General features: G+C 41.9%; 2 protein-coding genes across 3 annotated transcripts in view; both read right to left on the bottom strand.

Annotated features, from left to right (window-relative positions):
* Positions 1–10,741, bottom strand: part of LOC106604972 (fibroblast growth factor receptor-like 1) — a 110,638-nt gene extending 99,897 nt beyond the window's left edge. Inside the window, exons 1-3 of one of the 2 annotated variants that reach the window (XM_045718267.2) lie at positions 10,624–10,741; positions 10,159–10,202; positions 7,933–8,029 (exon numbers count right to left, since the gene is read on the bottom strand). In XM_045718267.2, the coding sequence (XP_045574223.1) occupies positions 7,933–8,029; positions 10,159–10,202; positions 10,624–10,648 (166 nt within the window). In that variant the 5' untranslated portion in view covers positions 10,649–10,741. The remainder of the gene's footprint in view (positions 1–7,932; positions 8,030–10,158; positions 10,203–10,623) is intronic. The other variant, XM_045718268.2, reaches the window with a different exon arrangement.
* Positions 10,742–11,528: 787 nt separating this feature from the next.
* Positions 11,529–14,470, bottom strand: LOC106604900 (E3 ubiquitin-protein ligase RNF4). The gene is made up of 8 exons (XM_045718266.2): positions 14,401–14,470; positions 13,484–13,618; positions 13,214–13,364; positions 13,058–13,134; positions 12,888–12,900; positions 12,624–12,747; positions 12,402–12,453; positions 11,529–12,279 (listed from the first exon to the last, which is right to left on the bottom strand). The coding sequence occupies exons 2-8, from the start codon at positions 13,493–13,495 to the stop codon at positions 12,130–12,132; spliced, it is 579 nt and encodes a 192-aa protein (XP_045574222.1). The 5' UTR covers positions 13,496–13,618; positions 14,401–14,470; the 3' UTR covers positions 11,529–12,129.
* Positions 14,471–15,162: the final 692 nt, after the last annotated feature.

Here is a 15,162-nt window from a genome sequence, read left to right as displayed (position 1 = left end):
CCAGAGGCCTGATAGTGGCTTGGGTTGAGCCCGCTGGATCCCACTTCCCCTGGGGCTTATCTGAAAGGCACATGGCCCTCCCAGCTCTGCCCCCACTCCTGATAGGCCAGTAGACTACACCAGCACCTGCCATGGACCTCTCCAGCAATCAAAGGTCAATATTGATTTAGGCATAGACTATTAGACTAGAGCAGCCATACTTTCCCACCATAAAAATAATAATAAATAATAAATCTTACCAGGTATCTTCATCCAAATAGAATATTGCAAATGGTTGTGTTTTCATATGTATGCCATTAATGTTCGTTGAAATGTATGTTTGTAAATGTTAAGTTGTCTATTGTTTTAATCTATGAATGTTTTTGTATTGTCAAAAAGTAAATAAAAAAAATTAAAAAAATTAAAAAAAGCAAAACACATTAAAAAATGACTTCAATAAAATACAGGTCGTAATTGGTACAAATGGAGATGTGCTTCCTCTTCTCTCTCTCCCACGTGTCCTACTCCTCCACTGGTTGGAGGAGTCAAGCATTCCTTCCCCCTGCAACTCCACCCTCTGATCTCCCCCACATCTCATCACCTCATGCCCATATGTACCCCAGACCCTTGCCTCCCTCCCACATTCCACACTGAGTCTCAGCCATGACTAACTCAATTTGTTCTGCGCAGGTCTCTGTTCGAAAAGGTATGATCCAAAACCACAGTCAATTGAGTGCAGGGTCAACCTGGCCCTGACACACTGAGGCTAACTGTTCCTCAGGGAAACACAAAAATGATGTGTGTCTACAGACAAGCACTGAGGCGCATCTTCCTTTCTCATTTCGCACTCACTGACATCTTAATGAGGTGTACATACAAACTATGAAGTGCTTTAGTCAGCTCAAATCTACATAGAAAGCATTGACAACATGTAATTTAGAAGAAAATAGGTTAAGACAGAGAAGTGATGTACACAATATGATCTCATTAACATTTTGAATAGTCAAACTCCAGATATGAGATGACGGCAGTACTTGGCGCACACCGCACCAACGATGCTGTCCTTAGAGTGTGACTGTGTGTTGCGGGCCAGTGTGGATTTGCACCACTATACATGAATGCCGGGGCCCACAAAGTGTCCATTAGCAGCCCCAGACACTCACAGTGCAGATGGTCCCAGAATATCACTTCAAATAAATCAGTCATTGTGGCACTTATAATTGTCAGTAGAGGCTGAGGTTCAGCCCCGGTAGAGGAGCGATCTGTTTCCTCTCCTTCGCTGTCACACAGCACCCCCCTCTGCTCTCCCATCCATCTCCCACTCACGCCCCTTCTCAAAACTAAAGTCCTAAAACCCAGGGAAGCTGGCCAGGAAAAAGACTTAGAGGTCCTGCTAATATATTTAGAAATGGGGATCCTGAAGAATAGAGCTATTGTTGATTCAGACATAAATCTCAGCGTGATAATGGTTGAGAAATCGGAGGCAAAATATGAGGATTTTATTTTGTTAATAGAGGACTTCAACTGAATTCAATGCTGAAAAGAGAGAGAATGAGAGAAAGGAAGATGGAGGAAATGTGGAGGACATCAAATGTGCAGAGTTTGAATACCCTGTGGAGGATTTGCTTAAGTCTTTCATTTCATGCTCAAGAGAAACATGTTTCTCAGGCCCATTCAAATCCTATTGAGGAAGACTGGGGGAGGCAATAGATTGCGCTGTTCTAAACTTAAAGACAAACCAACTGTGAGAACAACACTGAGACAGTGACACCTCCAGTAGACAAAGGATTCCAAAACTGGGGGGAAAAAAGACAGCCACACCTTTTCATAGTGAGCCATGGTCATATCACATGGTCATTTAATCAGGCCTGATCCACCATGGGGCTGGGGGTGAGATTTAAGAAGCAGCAACAGATGAAGAATCCCACAGGTGTAGGCCTAGACACTCCAGACAGACACCCTAACACCGTAAAGTTCCTCCACTAAATTCTGTGCCTGGACCAGTCAGGTGGTTCAGATTTCCTGTCTGGAGCCAATGGGTTTGGCTGGGTCTGTGTCCCAACTACCTGATTGAAAAAGCCACAACACTGCAGCTTGTAGCAAAAGTTCCTCGGCTGCTAAAGCCTTCAAATTCCCAACTTTTAAACCACCCCCATAACTCTCACACTCCTTACACATTCTGACTGCAGTGTGGATTCCACCCCAACAGCTGGCGTAATGAACAAGCCGTGTGTGTGTGCTTTGCCTCTGTTTCTCTGCCTGCGGGCAACCGCAATCCGTGTGGCTACGGGCAAAAACACCACAGAACTATTGTCAGGCCACTCATCTAGTGCTGCTCAACAGCTTACCATCACAAAGCCTAACAGAACCACACAAAATAATAATGAAAGACAATCGCTGACGAGAGTGACGTATATCCTGATTTAAGGACTTCACCGGAGAAAACAACCTGGCCTCTGTGAAGTCATTCAGACATACATCAGACATGGCCTCTCAGTAATTTAATGTCTTTATCACCAATGTTATGTTTTTTTTTAAGATATACAGCTAACCTTTCACCTCAGCACCAAAATAAATGCACAGGGGGCAAGTTTATCACAGGGGGCACTGGGTCGGTCCCACACTTCAAACAAACCAGGCAGCGAAGAGTGAGAGCAACTGACTCAATCTATGGGTGTGTCACAAATAGAACCTTATTCTAGGGAATGGACACACATCAATGGACACTTTTTCAAATCTCTCCTCTGGGACCGCCAGCCGTTCCATGTAAATGAACTATTCCAGAGCAAGCACACCTGATTTAAATAATTATCAAGCCCTTGATAAAGTGAATTAGGTTAGCTAGTTTAGGACTACAACAAAATTGTGAAACATCTGGGGGTCCAAGAGTAGTGGTTTGAAAACCACTGGTGTAGAGGACACACAATATGTCTGCCATCCATCAACCACATTAATGCTCTGTTTGTTTAGGTCCCAGAATGGCATCTCTCTCTCTCAGCTGGGGGAGCCCTCTCCTCTCTGTCTCTCTGACATGGGACACACACACAGCTGCTCAGGGGCACAGGCCCCAACACAAACTGACATGCAAAATACAAAAGAAAACAAGGAGAGCTGTCTCCAGTCCAGGGACTGCTTTTCATTTGTAATGTGACCAGGAGAACAGCTGGGAAGGAAGGAAGTACATGCTTACATCTATACATACATATCTGAAAAATAGGGGGATGAATGAATGCAGAGAGAAGAAAAGCAGAACCTGCAGGAGTACTGATGTGTTATTGTAAGCCCCTCTGGTAAGAGGTCAGGTATGCGCACTCCCTGATCCAATCTGGGGCCTTTCCCTGGTCCTCTCCATTGCCCTCTGACCCATCCAGCACTAACCAAACAAAGGCTCCAGGCCCCCCAACAATAAGCCATTATGTCACCAGCACAACACAATGCATTGTTCGGTCCGTGAAAGTATGTGTGTCTGTCTATGCTGTGGCTATTTCAGGCTGGAAAGACACTGCTCAATGAGTGAGTGAGTGAGTGAGTGAGTGAGTGAGTGAGTGAGTGAGTGAGTGAGTGAGTGAGTGAGTGAGTGAGTGAGTGAGTGAGTGAGTGAGTGAGTGAGTGAGTGAGTGAGTGAGTGAGTGAGTGAGTGAGTGAGTGAGTGAGTGAGTGAGTGAGTGGCACAATTCCAATACATTCACAAATTAACAGGCACAATTTTTTTTAGATGTAACACTGCATTAGTTTCAGTGGTTGATGTTTTTGCAACATTGATTGGCCCAGAGGTTGGCCAGCCAAGTGGAAGTCATGTCAGACAAGACTGGAGGATTACAGGGAGGACTGAGGAAAATAGTAGGCCAGTTGGACTTGTTGGCTGGAGAACTCTCCCTCTTTCCCTCTATCCAAATGTACTGCAAAGGCTATGTGTGTGTACACTAAAGCTGGGATGATAAACCGAAAATGATTGACACCGGCCAAACCGACCACTTATTGTGGACATTTTGCTGATATTGTTCTTGACGATATATAACGTATAGGGCCCTACTAGAGAAATGTGAAGTTTTAAATAAAATAAGTTTGCTAATATGGGTGATTGTTTATGGGACAATTCAAATTAGTAGTAGTAGTTTTAAGGGTAATATATAAAGTTTAAAAAGTGGTACACATTGTTATAAACTTATCGTTCAATTTAGCGTTATCATGATAAATAGTAATATGGATTTTTGTCCATCTCGCTCTTATTTTTATCGTACTCTTGGCACAGGTAATATTTGTAGCCTCAGTCCTGTGAAGTCATGTTGCCTTAGCAATTACCAGGTGGAGGCTGATGGTAAAGGTTGGATGGGGTGAAATGGTGAGATCATTTACTTTAGACTTTGTTCAGTTGCTTTCAGGCTCAGTAAAATGCCTCCCCTCTTTCTGCTGTCCTGCTCATTAAAATGCCTCTTATTTCTCTTGCTCTGTGTGTGTGTGTGCTTGTGTGTTGGGAGCTCTCCTCAGAATATAGGCACACTACTCTACATTCCATGCGCCTCTGCATGCTACGTAGGTCTCTCACACACACACGACACCTATCCCATCAACCTACCCGTGAGATGTCTTGATGGACACATTAAAATCAAACACCAGGGGTGCTAAGCTAACTTTATCTGAGCTCCCATTTAATGGGACAATTCAGTTATTTTTGAAGCCAGCCTGTATTTACTAATAACCACATCATCAACATGCTGTTCCCAGTCTTAAATCAATGTACGACCTCCTGTCTAATACAGCTTCATTACTAAGGAATATGATTAGCAGCCCAATGCTAATGAGAAGGGGTGAGAGAAAGATGGTGGCTGTGTAAACACCATTTGGCAATCTAATAACCACTTTATGGCCTGTAGTCTGACAGCAGCCTCTCTCTATGGATCCATCCTCCTCATTGAGACGAATTTGGAGCCGATCTCTCATTCCTTACTCACACTCAGCTATGTTTGTCACGTCTGGAAAACAGTTTGTGTGTGAGATTTGCCTGATGGTTTTGTGCCTTACATTTTGTTTGCACCATTACATGTACATTTCTTTAGGAATTTATTATAACATTGCAATATTTACATTTTATGGCACGTCTCAACATACACACTTTATGATCATTGTTAATAGCATTGCCTTTTACCTAGACATATGCATTGATCCCTATTGAAACTTTAACTACTGTTTGTTTAAACCCACACCCCAGGCTCTGTCGATATTCTCTAGTTTACTACAGAGCTACGAAGGATTGTGAAGTGACAAAAGGCTACCCAATGGGTCAGCTATGTTTCTCCAACAGTCTAAATTAACTTCACACATTTCCTCTGGCTTAGACCTAGCCATAAACTGCTGCAGTGTGAGGAGGAGAGGGAGAGATTATTTTATTATTTTTTATTATTTAACCTTTAACTAGGCAAGCTAGTTAAGAACAAATTCTTATTTACAATGACGGCCTACCCCGGGCAAACCCGGACGATGCTGGGCCAATTTTGCGCCGCCCTATGGGACTCCCAATCACGGCCGGATGTGACACAGCCTGGACTCGAACCAGGGACTGTAATGACGCCTCTTGCACTGAGATGCAGTGCCTTAGACTGCTGTGCCACTCGGGAGCTCAAGGATGGAAGGAGGGAGAGATTGAGGGAGAGAAAGAGCAGACTCTACAAATGTGCTGCTACTCCTCATCTGTTTCTATTGACTTTTAGAAGGCTCAGACAAATACAAGAAAGTTAGATAAACAGACAGTACTTCTTCTCAGTGTATGTGTTTAGAGCATCAGCCCAGTTTGTTGTTTGCTCTATGAAGACGTGTCCAGATGCTCAATCATGAAAGGCTGCCTCTCACTGACACACCAGCATGTAGCTGCAGGGTGGTCCTAGTTTGTACAGTGCACAGCAGGCCCCTACAAACCCACCAGTTCCACCTCCAATAGCCCCCACACGTCCATATGGCTGCCTGTCGCCTTTGTTTAAATGCAATGCTGTAGTATTTAGTCTACCTTTGCTGCACCAAGATCCCGTGCTTATAGCTGGGTCCCACCACATATTGTCTCCAGTGTGGATGGAGTTTTAAATGTACTTAGTTTAATCATGTGCGTCACAAGGAGTCAAAAGAGTGATACCTAAATGAATGCAGTTGAATTTCATGAGTGATCATATTTTTTTTAAATTGCGTTATGGCAACCATCCCATGACTTCGTTGTTTTCCCCATTTAGTCGAGCTCCCGAGTGGAACAGCGGTCTAAGGCACTGCATCTCAGTGCTAGATGCGTCACTACAGACCCTGGTTCGATTCCTGGCTGTATCACAACCTGCCGTGATTAGGAGTCGCATAGGGCAGCGCACAATTGGCCCAGCGTCGTCTGGGTTAGGGTTTGGCCGGGGTAAATAAGAATTTGTTCTAAACTGACTTGCCTAGTTAAATATAAAGGTTAAATAAAAATAAATAAATAAAAGTTAGCACAGACATTAATGCCCACATTTATGCATGAATACTCTCTCTCAGGCATGCACCAAACAGAGTAAAATCCTCACCTTTCAGCTGCTCAGACTCAGACCCTAAATCATTGCATAAGCGTATACGGTTCACATGCCTCTATGGCAGCCGGGCCCAAACTGTGCTTCCGCTTGCAGCGGAAAATATTTGTCATCTGACGTGATGTTCTGCATTCCCCGTGCAACAAGGACACACCAGGAACAGCAAACTTGGTCAGTAGGGGAGCGCTCAAATGGGGTTGGGGGATCATTTTTTGCCACGTTCCATATCATAGCAATCAACCTGGACTCTTCCTCTGGAAAGAAATCCTAAAAAAAAAGTATTAGTTGTCCTGTAGTTTTGAATGTCCATTCCTTTTCTTCTGCTAAAGTTCACATATGAAGGTATCAAACTCTGGTCACAAAATATTGATATAATGTCAGGAAATGTTTTCCATGAGGAGAAGTGTGTTGATGTGGACTCAACCTTTTCTACTGTATGTTGAGTAGCTGTTGTTGACCCACCACAGTACGTCAAAATCACAGTGTTTGGAAAAATAGAGCGCAAAGTATCTGACATTCAATTGGAAAATAATCTCAGATTCTGTCTCATTACCTCTGAGGTATTTTGTTTTCAACACAACCACCCTGCTTTTCACTGTCTTATCAAACGTGTCATATCAGACTTTATAAAAAAGGTAAACAATTCCTTGCTCTAATATCCACATGCCATCATGATAGAGAAACGTTTAGTCTCTCTCTCCCTCTGTGTACCCAATAAGGCGCTAGCTAGGCTAAGCTAGTGAGTAAACCCCTCCGATATCATCACCAGGAAGACAAATTGTCTCTTCTACTTTTTAAGCCCACAGCACTCCTTGCCGTTTTGCTCCATTCATGGTCAGAAACGCTGTGGCATTGCACAGCAAACAAACATAATTGCCTAATCTAATCACATTGCTCTCTATGGGTCTCTGTTTACTTTTGCCTAAGCGTCTCCATGACGGCTCGACTGTGTGATTGTGAATGCTGCATTGTTCAGGCTAGGGCTCTCACCGATCCAATCTGCCTGGGCGCCGTGTGTTTGGGTCCCCCCATGCCCCTTTGCTTTCCCCAGACAGGCAGGCCAGAGCAGAAGACCAGCGGCATGTTGAGTCTAGGTTTGACAGCTCAGATTGTGCAGCAGGAGGGTCAGGACTACACTCTATCAGCATGCCTCACTTGACACTTGCACACCAGGTATCCCAAAGGTTACTGTCCCAAAGTCTGTGTAATCTAGGCAAGGTCTGTTAGAAAATGGAAGATAGGCCCTTGGCCTGAATGGACTATACCACCAACTTGGAGTTACACAACCACAATTGTGTACAGCTTGTAGTAGATATCATTCATTGTGGTGAGGCACTTTTTGAAGATGGTTGCCTACAGATCCACTAAAACACTTTCAGTTATTATTGTTCATTACTACTAAGTTACTACTCACCTCGTGCACAGTCCGACAACAGGATTATCTCACAAATGAGCAGGCAAATGCATAAAAGTCCCATTCTTTCTGGATGGAAGGCTTCAACACTTGAAATCTTAGAGAAAGAAAAAAGCCAATTCACAGTGAGGAGAGGCACAAGAACACATTGTTATTATCCATATCACATCTTAAGCTACTGTATATTATGCTTTACAACCAAATGATATTTCTCACAGAAGTTTATTTTGGAAGTGGCATAGTCAAAGCATTGAGGAAATATAACAGAATTACAGTCGAAACTAGTAACAATAAAATAAGTTGTTAATCATTTAACAGACTGAAAAACACAAGACGTCTGTCCCCAACACTATAAAATGAGTTTCCGGAAAAGCAACATAGGCTTTTTATTCATGAATTTAAATCAAATGAGGAACTCTTATTTTGTCCATATGTCCCTATGTTTCTGCCAGTTTGCAGAACAAACAAGTCATTTGAAATCCAAAATTAAAATCAATTTAAAAGTTTTCCATTTAATCTTTGATCAAATACATCAACATAACAAGTGTTTAATTTACTGTTATATCATCAGCTATTGGGGAACTACACATATCCTCCTCTCATTGTCTTAGAATGGGTTACATACTACATGATCAAAAGTATGTGTAGATCTTCTCGTCGAACATCTCATTCCAAAATCATGGGCATTGCTATGGAGTTGGTCCCCCCTTTGCTGCTATAACAGCATCCACTCTTCTGGGGAGGCTTTCCACTAGATGTTGGAACGTTGCTGAGTGGACTTGCTTCCATTCAGCCACAAGAGCATTAGTGAGGTCAGGCACTGATGTTGGGCGACTAGTCCTGCCTTGCACTCGGCGTTCCAATTCATCCCAAAGGTTTTCAATGGGGTTGAGGTCAGGGCTCTGTGCAGGCCAGTCAAGTTCTTCCACACCGATCTCGACAAACTATTTCTGTATGGACCTCGCTCTGTGCACAGAGGCATCGTCATGCTGAAAAAGTAAAGGGCCCTCCCCCCAAACTGCTGGAAGCACAAAATCGTCTAGAATGTCATTGTGTGCTGTAGCGTTAATATTTCCCTTCACTGGAACTAAGGAGCCTGAATCATGAAAAACAGCCCAAAAACATTATTTATTCTCCACCAAATTTTACAGTTAGCACTACGCATTCGGGCAGGTAGCATTCTCCAAACCCAGATCTGTCCGTCGAACTGCCAGATGGTGATTCATTACTCCAGAGAAAGTGTTTCCACTGTAGGCAAGCTTTACACCACTCCAGCCGACGCTTGGCATTGTGCATGGTGATCTTAGGCTTGTGTGTGGCTGCTCGGCCATGGAAACTAATTTCATGAAGCTCCCAACGAACAGTTCCTGTGCTGACGTTGCTTCCAGAAGCAGTTTGGAACTCGGTAGTGAGTGTTGCAACCGAGGACAGACGATTTTTACGCGCTACGCACTTCAGCCCTAGGTGGCTCCATTCTGTCGACTTGTGTGGCCTACCACTTCACGGCTGAGCTGTTGTTGCCCCTAGACGTTTCCACTTCACAATAACAGCACAACACAGTTGACTGGGGCAGCTCTAGCAGGGCCGAAATATGACTTGTTGGAAAGGTGTCATCCTATGACAGTGCCACGTTGAAAGTCAATGAGCTCTTCAGTAAGGCCATTCTACTGCCAATGTTGGTCTATGGAGATCGCATGGATGTGTGCTCATGGTTTTTCCATGTGTCAGCAACATGTGTGGCTGAAATAGCCAAATCCACTAATTTGACGGGGTTTCCACATACTTGTGTATATATAGTGTAGATGCTGTTGTATAGGCTACAGCTAATCTACCTGCTTATTAAACATGTTAGAAAGCAAAGACTCAAGCCCCATCCACTCTCATACACACATAGATCCATGAATGGTGAATCAGTGGAATTAAAACATTCTACACTCAGATGTGGACTACAAATAATAGCTTTGTAAGGTAATATAGCAGAACTATAATTATGATTAACACAATATTGATTTATGCAATACAGTTGTGTACTATTATATTAGTAATACATAAGTAATAATCTGTAGTATAAATTGAAAGTTAAAAAGTATTCCAATTGGCTACTTATGCATTTTTTATTACAGGTCTACAACAAACCTGCATCCTTCTAAAATCAGCTGTTTATAAATAATCACATTGTGATCAGGGCCAATAACACTTTCATATTAATACAAGTTAGGGACTTACCTGAAACGTCCAGCAGCAATGATTTGTCTTGAATCGGTTTCCCACTAATGACAAGTTTATCATGATTACATTGTCTTTACATTCGCATCAATAAAGGTGATTTAATCCAAATAATTAACATATCAATGTCCACTAAAAGTTGAACTGCACGCACTTTCGCTCAAAGTATTCGTGGCTCAGTTACTGGATACAATGTTACCCTCTAAGAAAAATAACACTGTAAAACGTGAATGTCAAACATGCAGCTAAAATATGGCTAGTTTTATTTAAATTGACGGTCATCACATCACGCTCGTGCGAGACCAATACACCGGACCGAGCGTGCGTGAAAACTAATAAGCCCTGTGCTCGCGTTACAGTTAACTCCTACCATTATCCATTTTGGAAGAGAAGCAGTTGTCTCTTTTTTAATCCCAAATACCATTTACATCTAAATAATTTACTGCAATAATTGAACTAACATACCTTGCCATCCAGGAATCGACCGCATTAGTGGGAACTGCGGCCCGTCCGACCTCGGAATTTTTGCCAAATCACAGAGTAGCCCAAGTAGCTACTCAACACATTTCAAGAATTAACTCTTTCGCTTAGGGCAGTTCCGCTATTAACATAATGGACTACGTCATAAAAATTAAACAAAAATATAATATTCATAATAATAAAACACTAATTAAATGTACTGAATGCATTATGTAATTCCAAAGTAATAACACAGTTGATAAATTGAACTTCTATTTTCATTATGTAATATGACACTGATTATTTATTAAAATGGTATGGTTTGGGTGTTATAAATACACACTTTGCCAACATTAGGAAATAGGTCAACAACATATGAGAAAATTAGATATATGAGAAAGGGACAGTTGTTCATACTCAGATTAAGCCTAGTTCTGGACTAAAACACACTCCATGTAAAATCTCCATAGATAATTTAGTCCTGGACTAGGTTTATTCTGGGTCCAAGAAATAAACCCTGTGTTTGGTAATATGTTAATCAAGCAACACCCCCCTTGCACTGAGAATGGAGAGGAAACTGCATTATCATTGATCATTATTGGACAACAGACCATGCATGCGCAAGAAGATACTGCCCCTTAATGGACATTTGAGGGGATGCGTGTCACAACAGAGTCAGCCAAGTTATATGTAGTATAGAATATAAAATAATTCAAAGTTTACAAATTAAATTAAATGTAAAGTCAGTGAAAACATGTAATTAAAAAAAGCTATTTAGCAAGTCAGCATGAGGGCTCAACAATGCAATGTCCTATGTTTGGGCTTGTCTCTTCTCACAGTCTCTGTCACTGAGACATGCTGGCTGTGAGAATAAACTATCTGGGTCAGGTGAGCAAAACATGTAACAAACCTTTACAATCATAAATTTGTTTTATTGAACCTTACAGATTAGGCGCACATCAACTTGTCATTCAACCATATATACAAAACATACAACAATATTTACAATGGTGATGACCAAATTCAAGCAACACCCACCATTCAGACACCCACCTACTCAGCAGCAATAAAAATCGAAAGACATTTCTACTTCAGAGTTGAGTTCTCATTGCAATTGAGTGCCAGTCACGTGTGATTGCTACCAATACAACATCACATGTGACTTCTTAAGAGCTAAAAAAAAAAAATGATTCTGAGCTTAGTTCTTTTCTTGGTTGTTGTTACTGGGGATGCAGCTTTACAATTATCTGTTCACTATTAAATGAATGGAGAGCAGTAGGAGAATCAGTGGAAGAAAATTGCAAAAATCTAAGTGAATGTGTGCTGGCATAAGAGTGCGTCCCTATGCTCCTGCTTCTTTCATTGCAGAAGAAAGACAAAAGCATGACATCGGTCAGATGTGTATGTAAATGTAAAAAATGATTCTTAAGTCCAGTAGGGGGCAGTGATATGAGAAGGTATGATTAAAAGTCTTGCAGGTTTGGTGAGGGTGAGTCTTATGGGTGTTTGATGTCAGATGTATATGGGGTGGCATTGCTTGTGGGTCAGTTTCTTTCTACAGGTTGGGCAAGTGTGGGATCTCAACAGTGAGTCGCGGAGGCAGTGACTGCAGAACAGGTGACCACATTTTGTGGAGACTACTAGTCTCCCACTTTCAATGATCTAGAGGAAGAAGAGAAAGAGGTCCATCTTAGTTGAAGGGACAACTTCACATTCTGGTAGCTACACAGCAATTACAGTTTGACATAGTCACCTTCACACACGTTGAATTATGCTTAGCTTACCTCAGCATAGGCGTCCATACACACTGGGCAGCTGACTGTCCCTGGAGTAGACCTATGGAGGACAAGAGATCATCAGAGTCTACCCTAACTCAAGGTCTTGATTTCAGTGGTCACATGGCCAATATTATGGGTGGATAAATGGATGGATGAGGATGACGTTGCTTTTATGTGCTTCAATTTTCAAATAAAATTGATTTAAAAAAGGTTTGATATGCTTAGTACCTGGCTCTACTGCTGGCCTGTAGAGAGGACAGGAGGTCGGCACTGAGGCCTCCATTAGTATCCTCCTCCTCATCACTGCTCAGTACGTAACTCTCACTGTCAGCTTCACGTCTGCCATGAGGCCCTGAGATAGACACAAGCAGATAGACAAACTCACAGAAAAATACATGCTTGACATAGTAATAAATGCTTACTTCATTAGAGGACCAAAACATATTTTAATCTAAATATAATTGTTGCGATTGAGGAAAAGCAATGAATTACCTTCATCGACAACCTGGTTTCCCCATTCGCAATCACGCAGTGGTGGAAAAGAAACAAATATGTCAACATTTCAGTCTTTACAACAGTGACAAAAGCATATTCTTAGAAACACATTAAAAACAGTTATATGTATACATCATTATTTGCATAAAGAAAGCTCACAAACTCACCACCACAGAATCATTGTTGGTCAAGTCAACCACAGTCAACTCAGAACCTTCACATGTCAAGTCCACCACCTCCTCACCTGCACAGCCAATAGACAGGTTAGAATATCCATAATCAACCAAAATGACAGAGAAAAACATAAAGCCATTGCTACTTACTACTAGTCCTGCTGCTCTCCAGCACATCAATGGTCTCTGGGACTGCTGCTGAAGCTGCAGCACGAGGTCGCACACTGGTTGTGGTGACTCTGCTACTCTTGGCCGTGTGTCTGGAACTTGAGGGGACTCCAGTCCTTCTTTTCCTCTGTGTCTGTGACAACAAAGCACTGCTTCTTAGAAACCAGACACCTTTGCTAAATGTCTGTGAAAATTAAACTGAAGGTGTTGGAGGGTTATCACATGGCCCTGGGTGCACATGTGAGGACTTACTGTACTACTCATGTTGCGATAGGGAAGGTGTGAGTGAAATCAGAAATGGTCAAATGTTAAGTAGTAGTACACACTGAAAAATCTACATCCGTTCCAACTCTGATTCCAAAGTTCTTGGACCAATTTAACAATAATCTGGTGAGAGAAAAATAAACCAATTAACTTACATAAAAAGCCTTCACACATCTGATAAACAATAAACCATTGGCCAAAACTAACCTTTATGAACACAACAAACCATTATGAACACAACACAGCTGATGAACACAACACCATTATAAACACAACACAGCTGCTGAAGAACACAACAGTATTCTGAGAGATCCACTCCCTAACCACAAAGTCAAAGCACAATGTTGTTGACAACTTGTAACATATTAGCTTGTAAAATTAATCAAATCTGCAACCCCTCTCTTTCTGTGTTCATCTGCTTAACGTAACGAAAAAAAAAAAAATTGCTAGTAAGCTGACAACTAACGTTTAGCTGCTGTGATCACAAAACTGCTTGTCAGCTACAATAACGTTAGTTAGCTAATATTAGCTGGGTCTGAGCTGGGAAGCTCATCAAGCGTTGGTTTATCACGACAAAATGGAAATTAACACGGTGTATTAAGCATGACATGTACCTAACAATACAATTAATAAACGCAATGGCGAATCAAAACATGAGCTAGCTAGAATTAAGATTTGAGCTAGTTAGCTAACAAAGCAAAGACAACTAGCTAGATAGCAACCAACAAAGGTAGCTAATTTAGCTAGCAATGCGAACAAGCTCTACGCAAGCTCTAGCTCCTGGTTTACAAACGGGATCAGCTTTACTTTTACATAACACCAACAACACAATTCAACATCTGTATAAGGGACTGGTGATAGATGAATAAACTGATAAATTATCTAGTTTTAAAACAGCAGCCTACCTCCTCAATCACTTCTTCTATGGTCCTTCTTGATGAGATTTAAAGGCCGTTGGCATCCAATAAATGTTGCATTACTGCCACCTACTAGACTGGAGTATAACTCCCTTATACTTTGCTTCATTTTTTTTTCTACAAAAAAAGAAAATACAACAAATACCCCAGCATCTAACATTACACTCACAAAAAAATAAAAATAAATACCATACTCCACTATTTAAATGTATTTAGTCCTACTTCAGGCCGACATCCTGGAAGGATGGGACACCACCACTTAACACACCCTGTAACTCTTCTGATGTTAAGTCTCGCACACCCAAATAGTTCTCTACAGCTGCCACCACAACCTCTAATTTCTGCAACTTACATTCCATCCCTGCTGTACAGTTGATAACCATTACTATAAATGCCAAAAATGAAATCTTAATTAAACATATATACCTTGTTGGTGGATCCCTATGTACTGTTACTGATCGACTACTCTCACCACTCCTCTCAGGATCCCTCCCCCTTGACCCATCTTCCTCTACTTTCTTCACTGCCTCAGCATATGACAACTTCTGCACTACTCTAACCCTGGAAACCTCAACCTGCCCCTCTCATACAGGACATTTCTGATCCCCAGCCCCATGCGCACACCTACAATTAACACAAACCACTACTTTCCCCAATGCTACACATTCCTTTGTCTCATGCTCTTCTGCACACCTAGGAGCCTCCCTCCTACACACTGCTGCCACATGCCCATAAGCTTGACACCTGTAA

The sequence above is a fragment of the Salmo salar genome, chromosome 05, assembly GCF_965601325.2.
Source record: "Salmo salar chromosome 05, fSalSal1, whole genome shotgun sequence".
Classification (NCBI taxonomy): domain Eukaryota; kingdom Metazoa; phylum Chordata; class Actinopteri; order Salmoniformes; family Salmonidae; genus Salmo; species Salmo salar.
Note: the sequence above shows the minus strand (reverse complement) of the source record. Positions and strands in the feature narration are given on the sequence as shown.

What these genes read in the sequence shown, in the direction of transcription:
- LOC106604900 (XM_045718266.2), bottom strand. An exon ending in GGAGAGCAGCAGGACTAGTA is followed by an intron (nt 13,135 to 13,213) that starts GTAAGTAGCAAT and finishes TTGGCTGTGCAG; the next exon opens with GTGAGGAGGTGGTGGACTTG. An exon ending in GTATGGACGCCTATGCTGAG is followed by an intron (nt 12,280 to 12,401) that starts GTAAGCTAAGCA and finishes TTCTTCCTCTAG; the next exon opens with ATCATTGAAAGTGGGAGACT.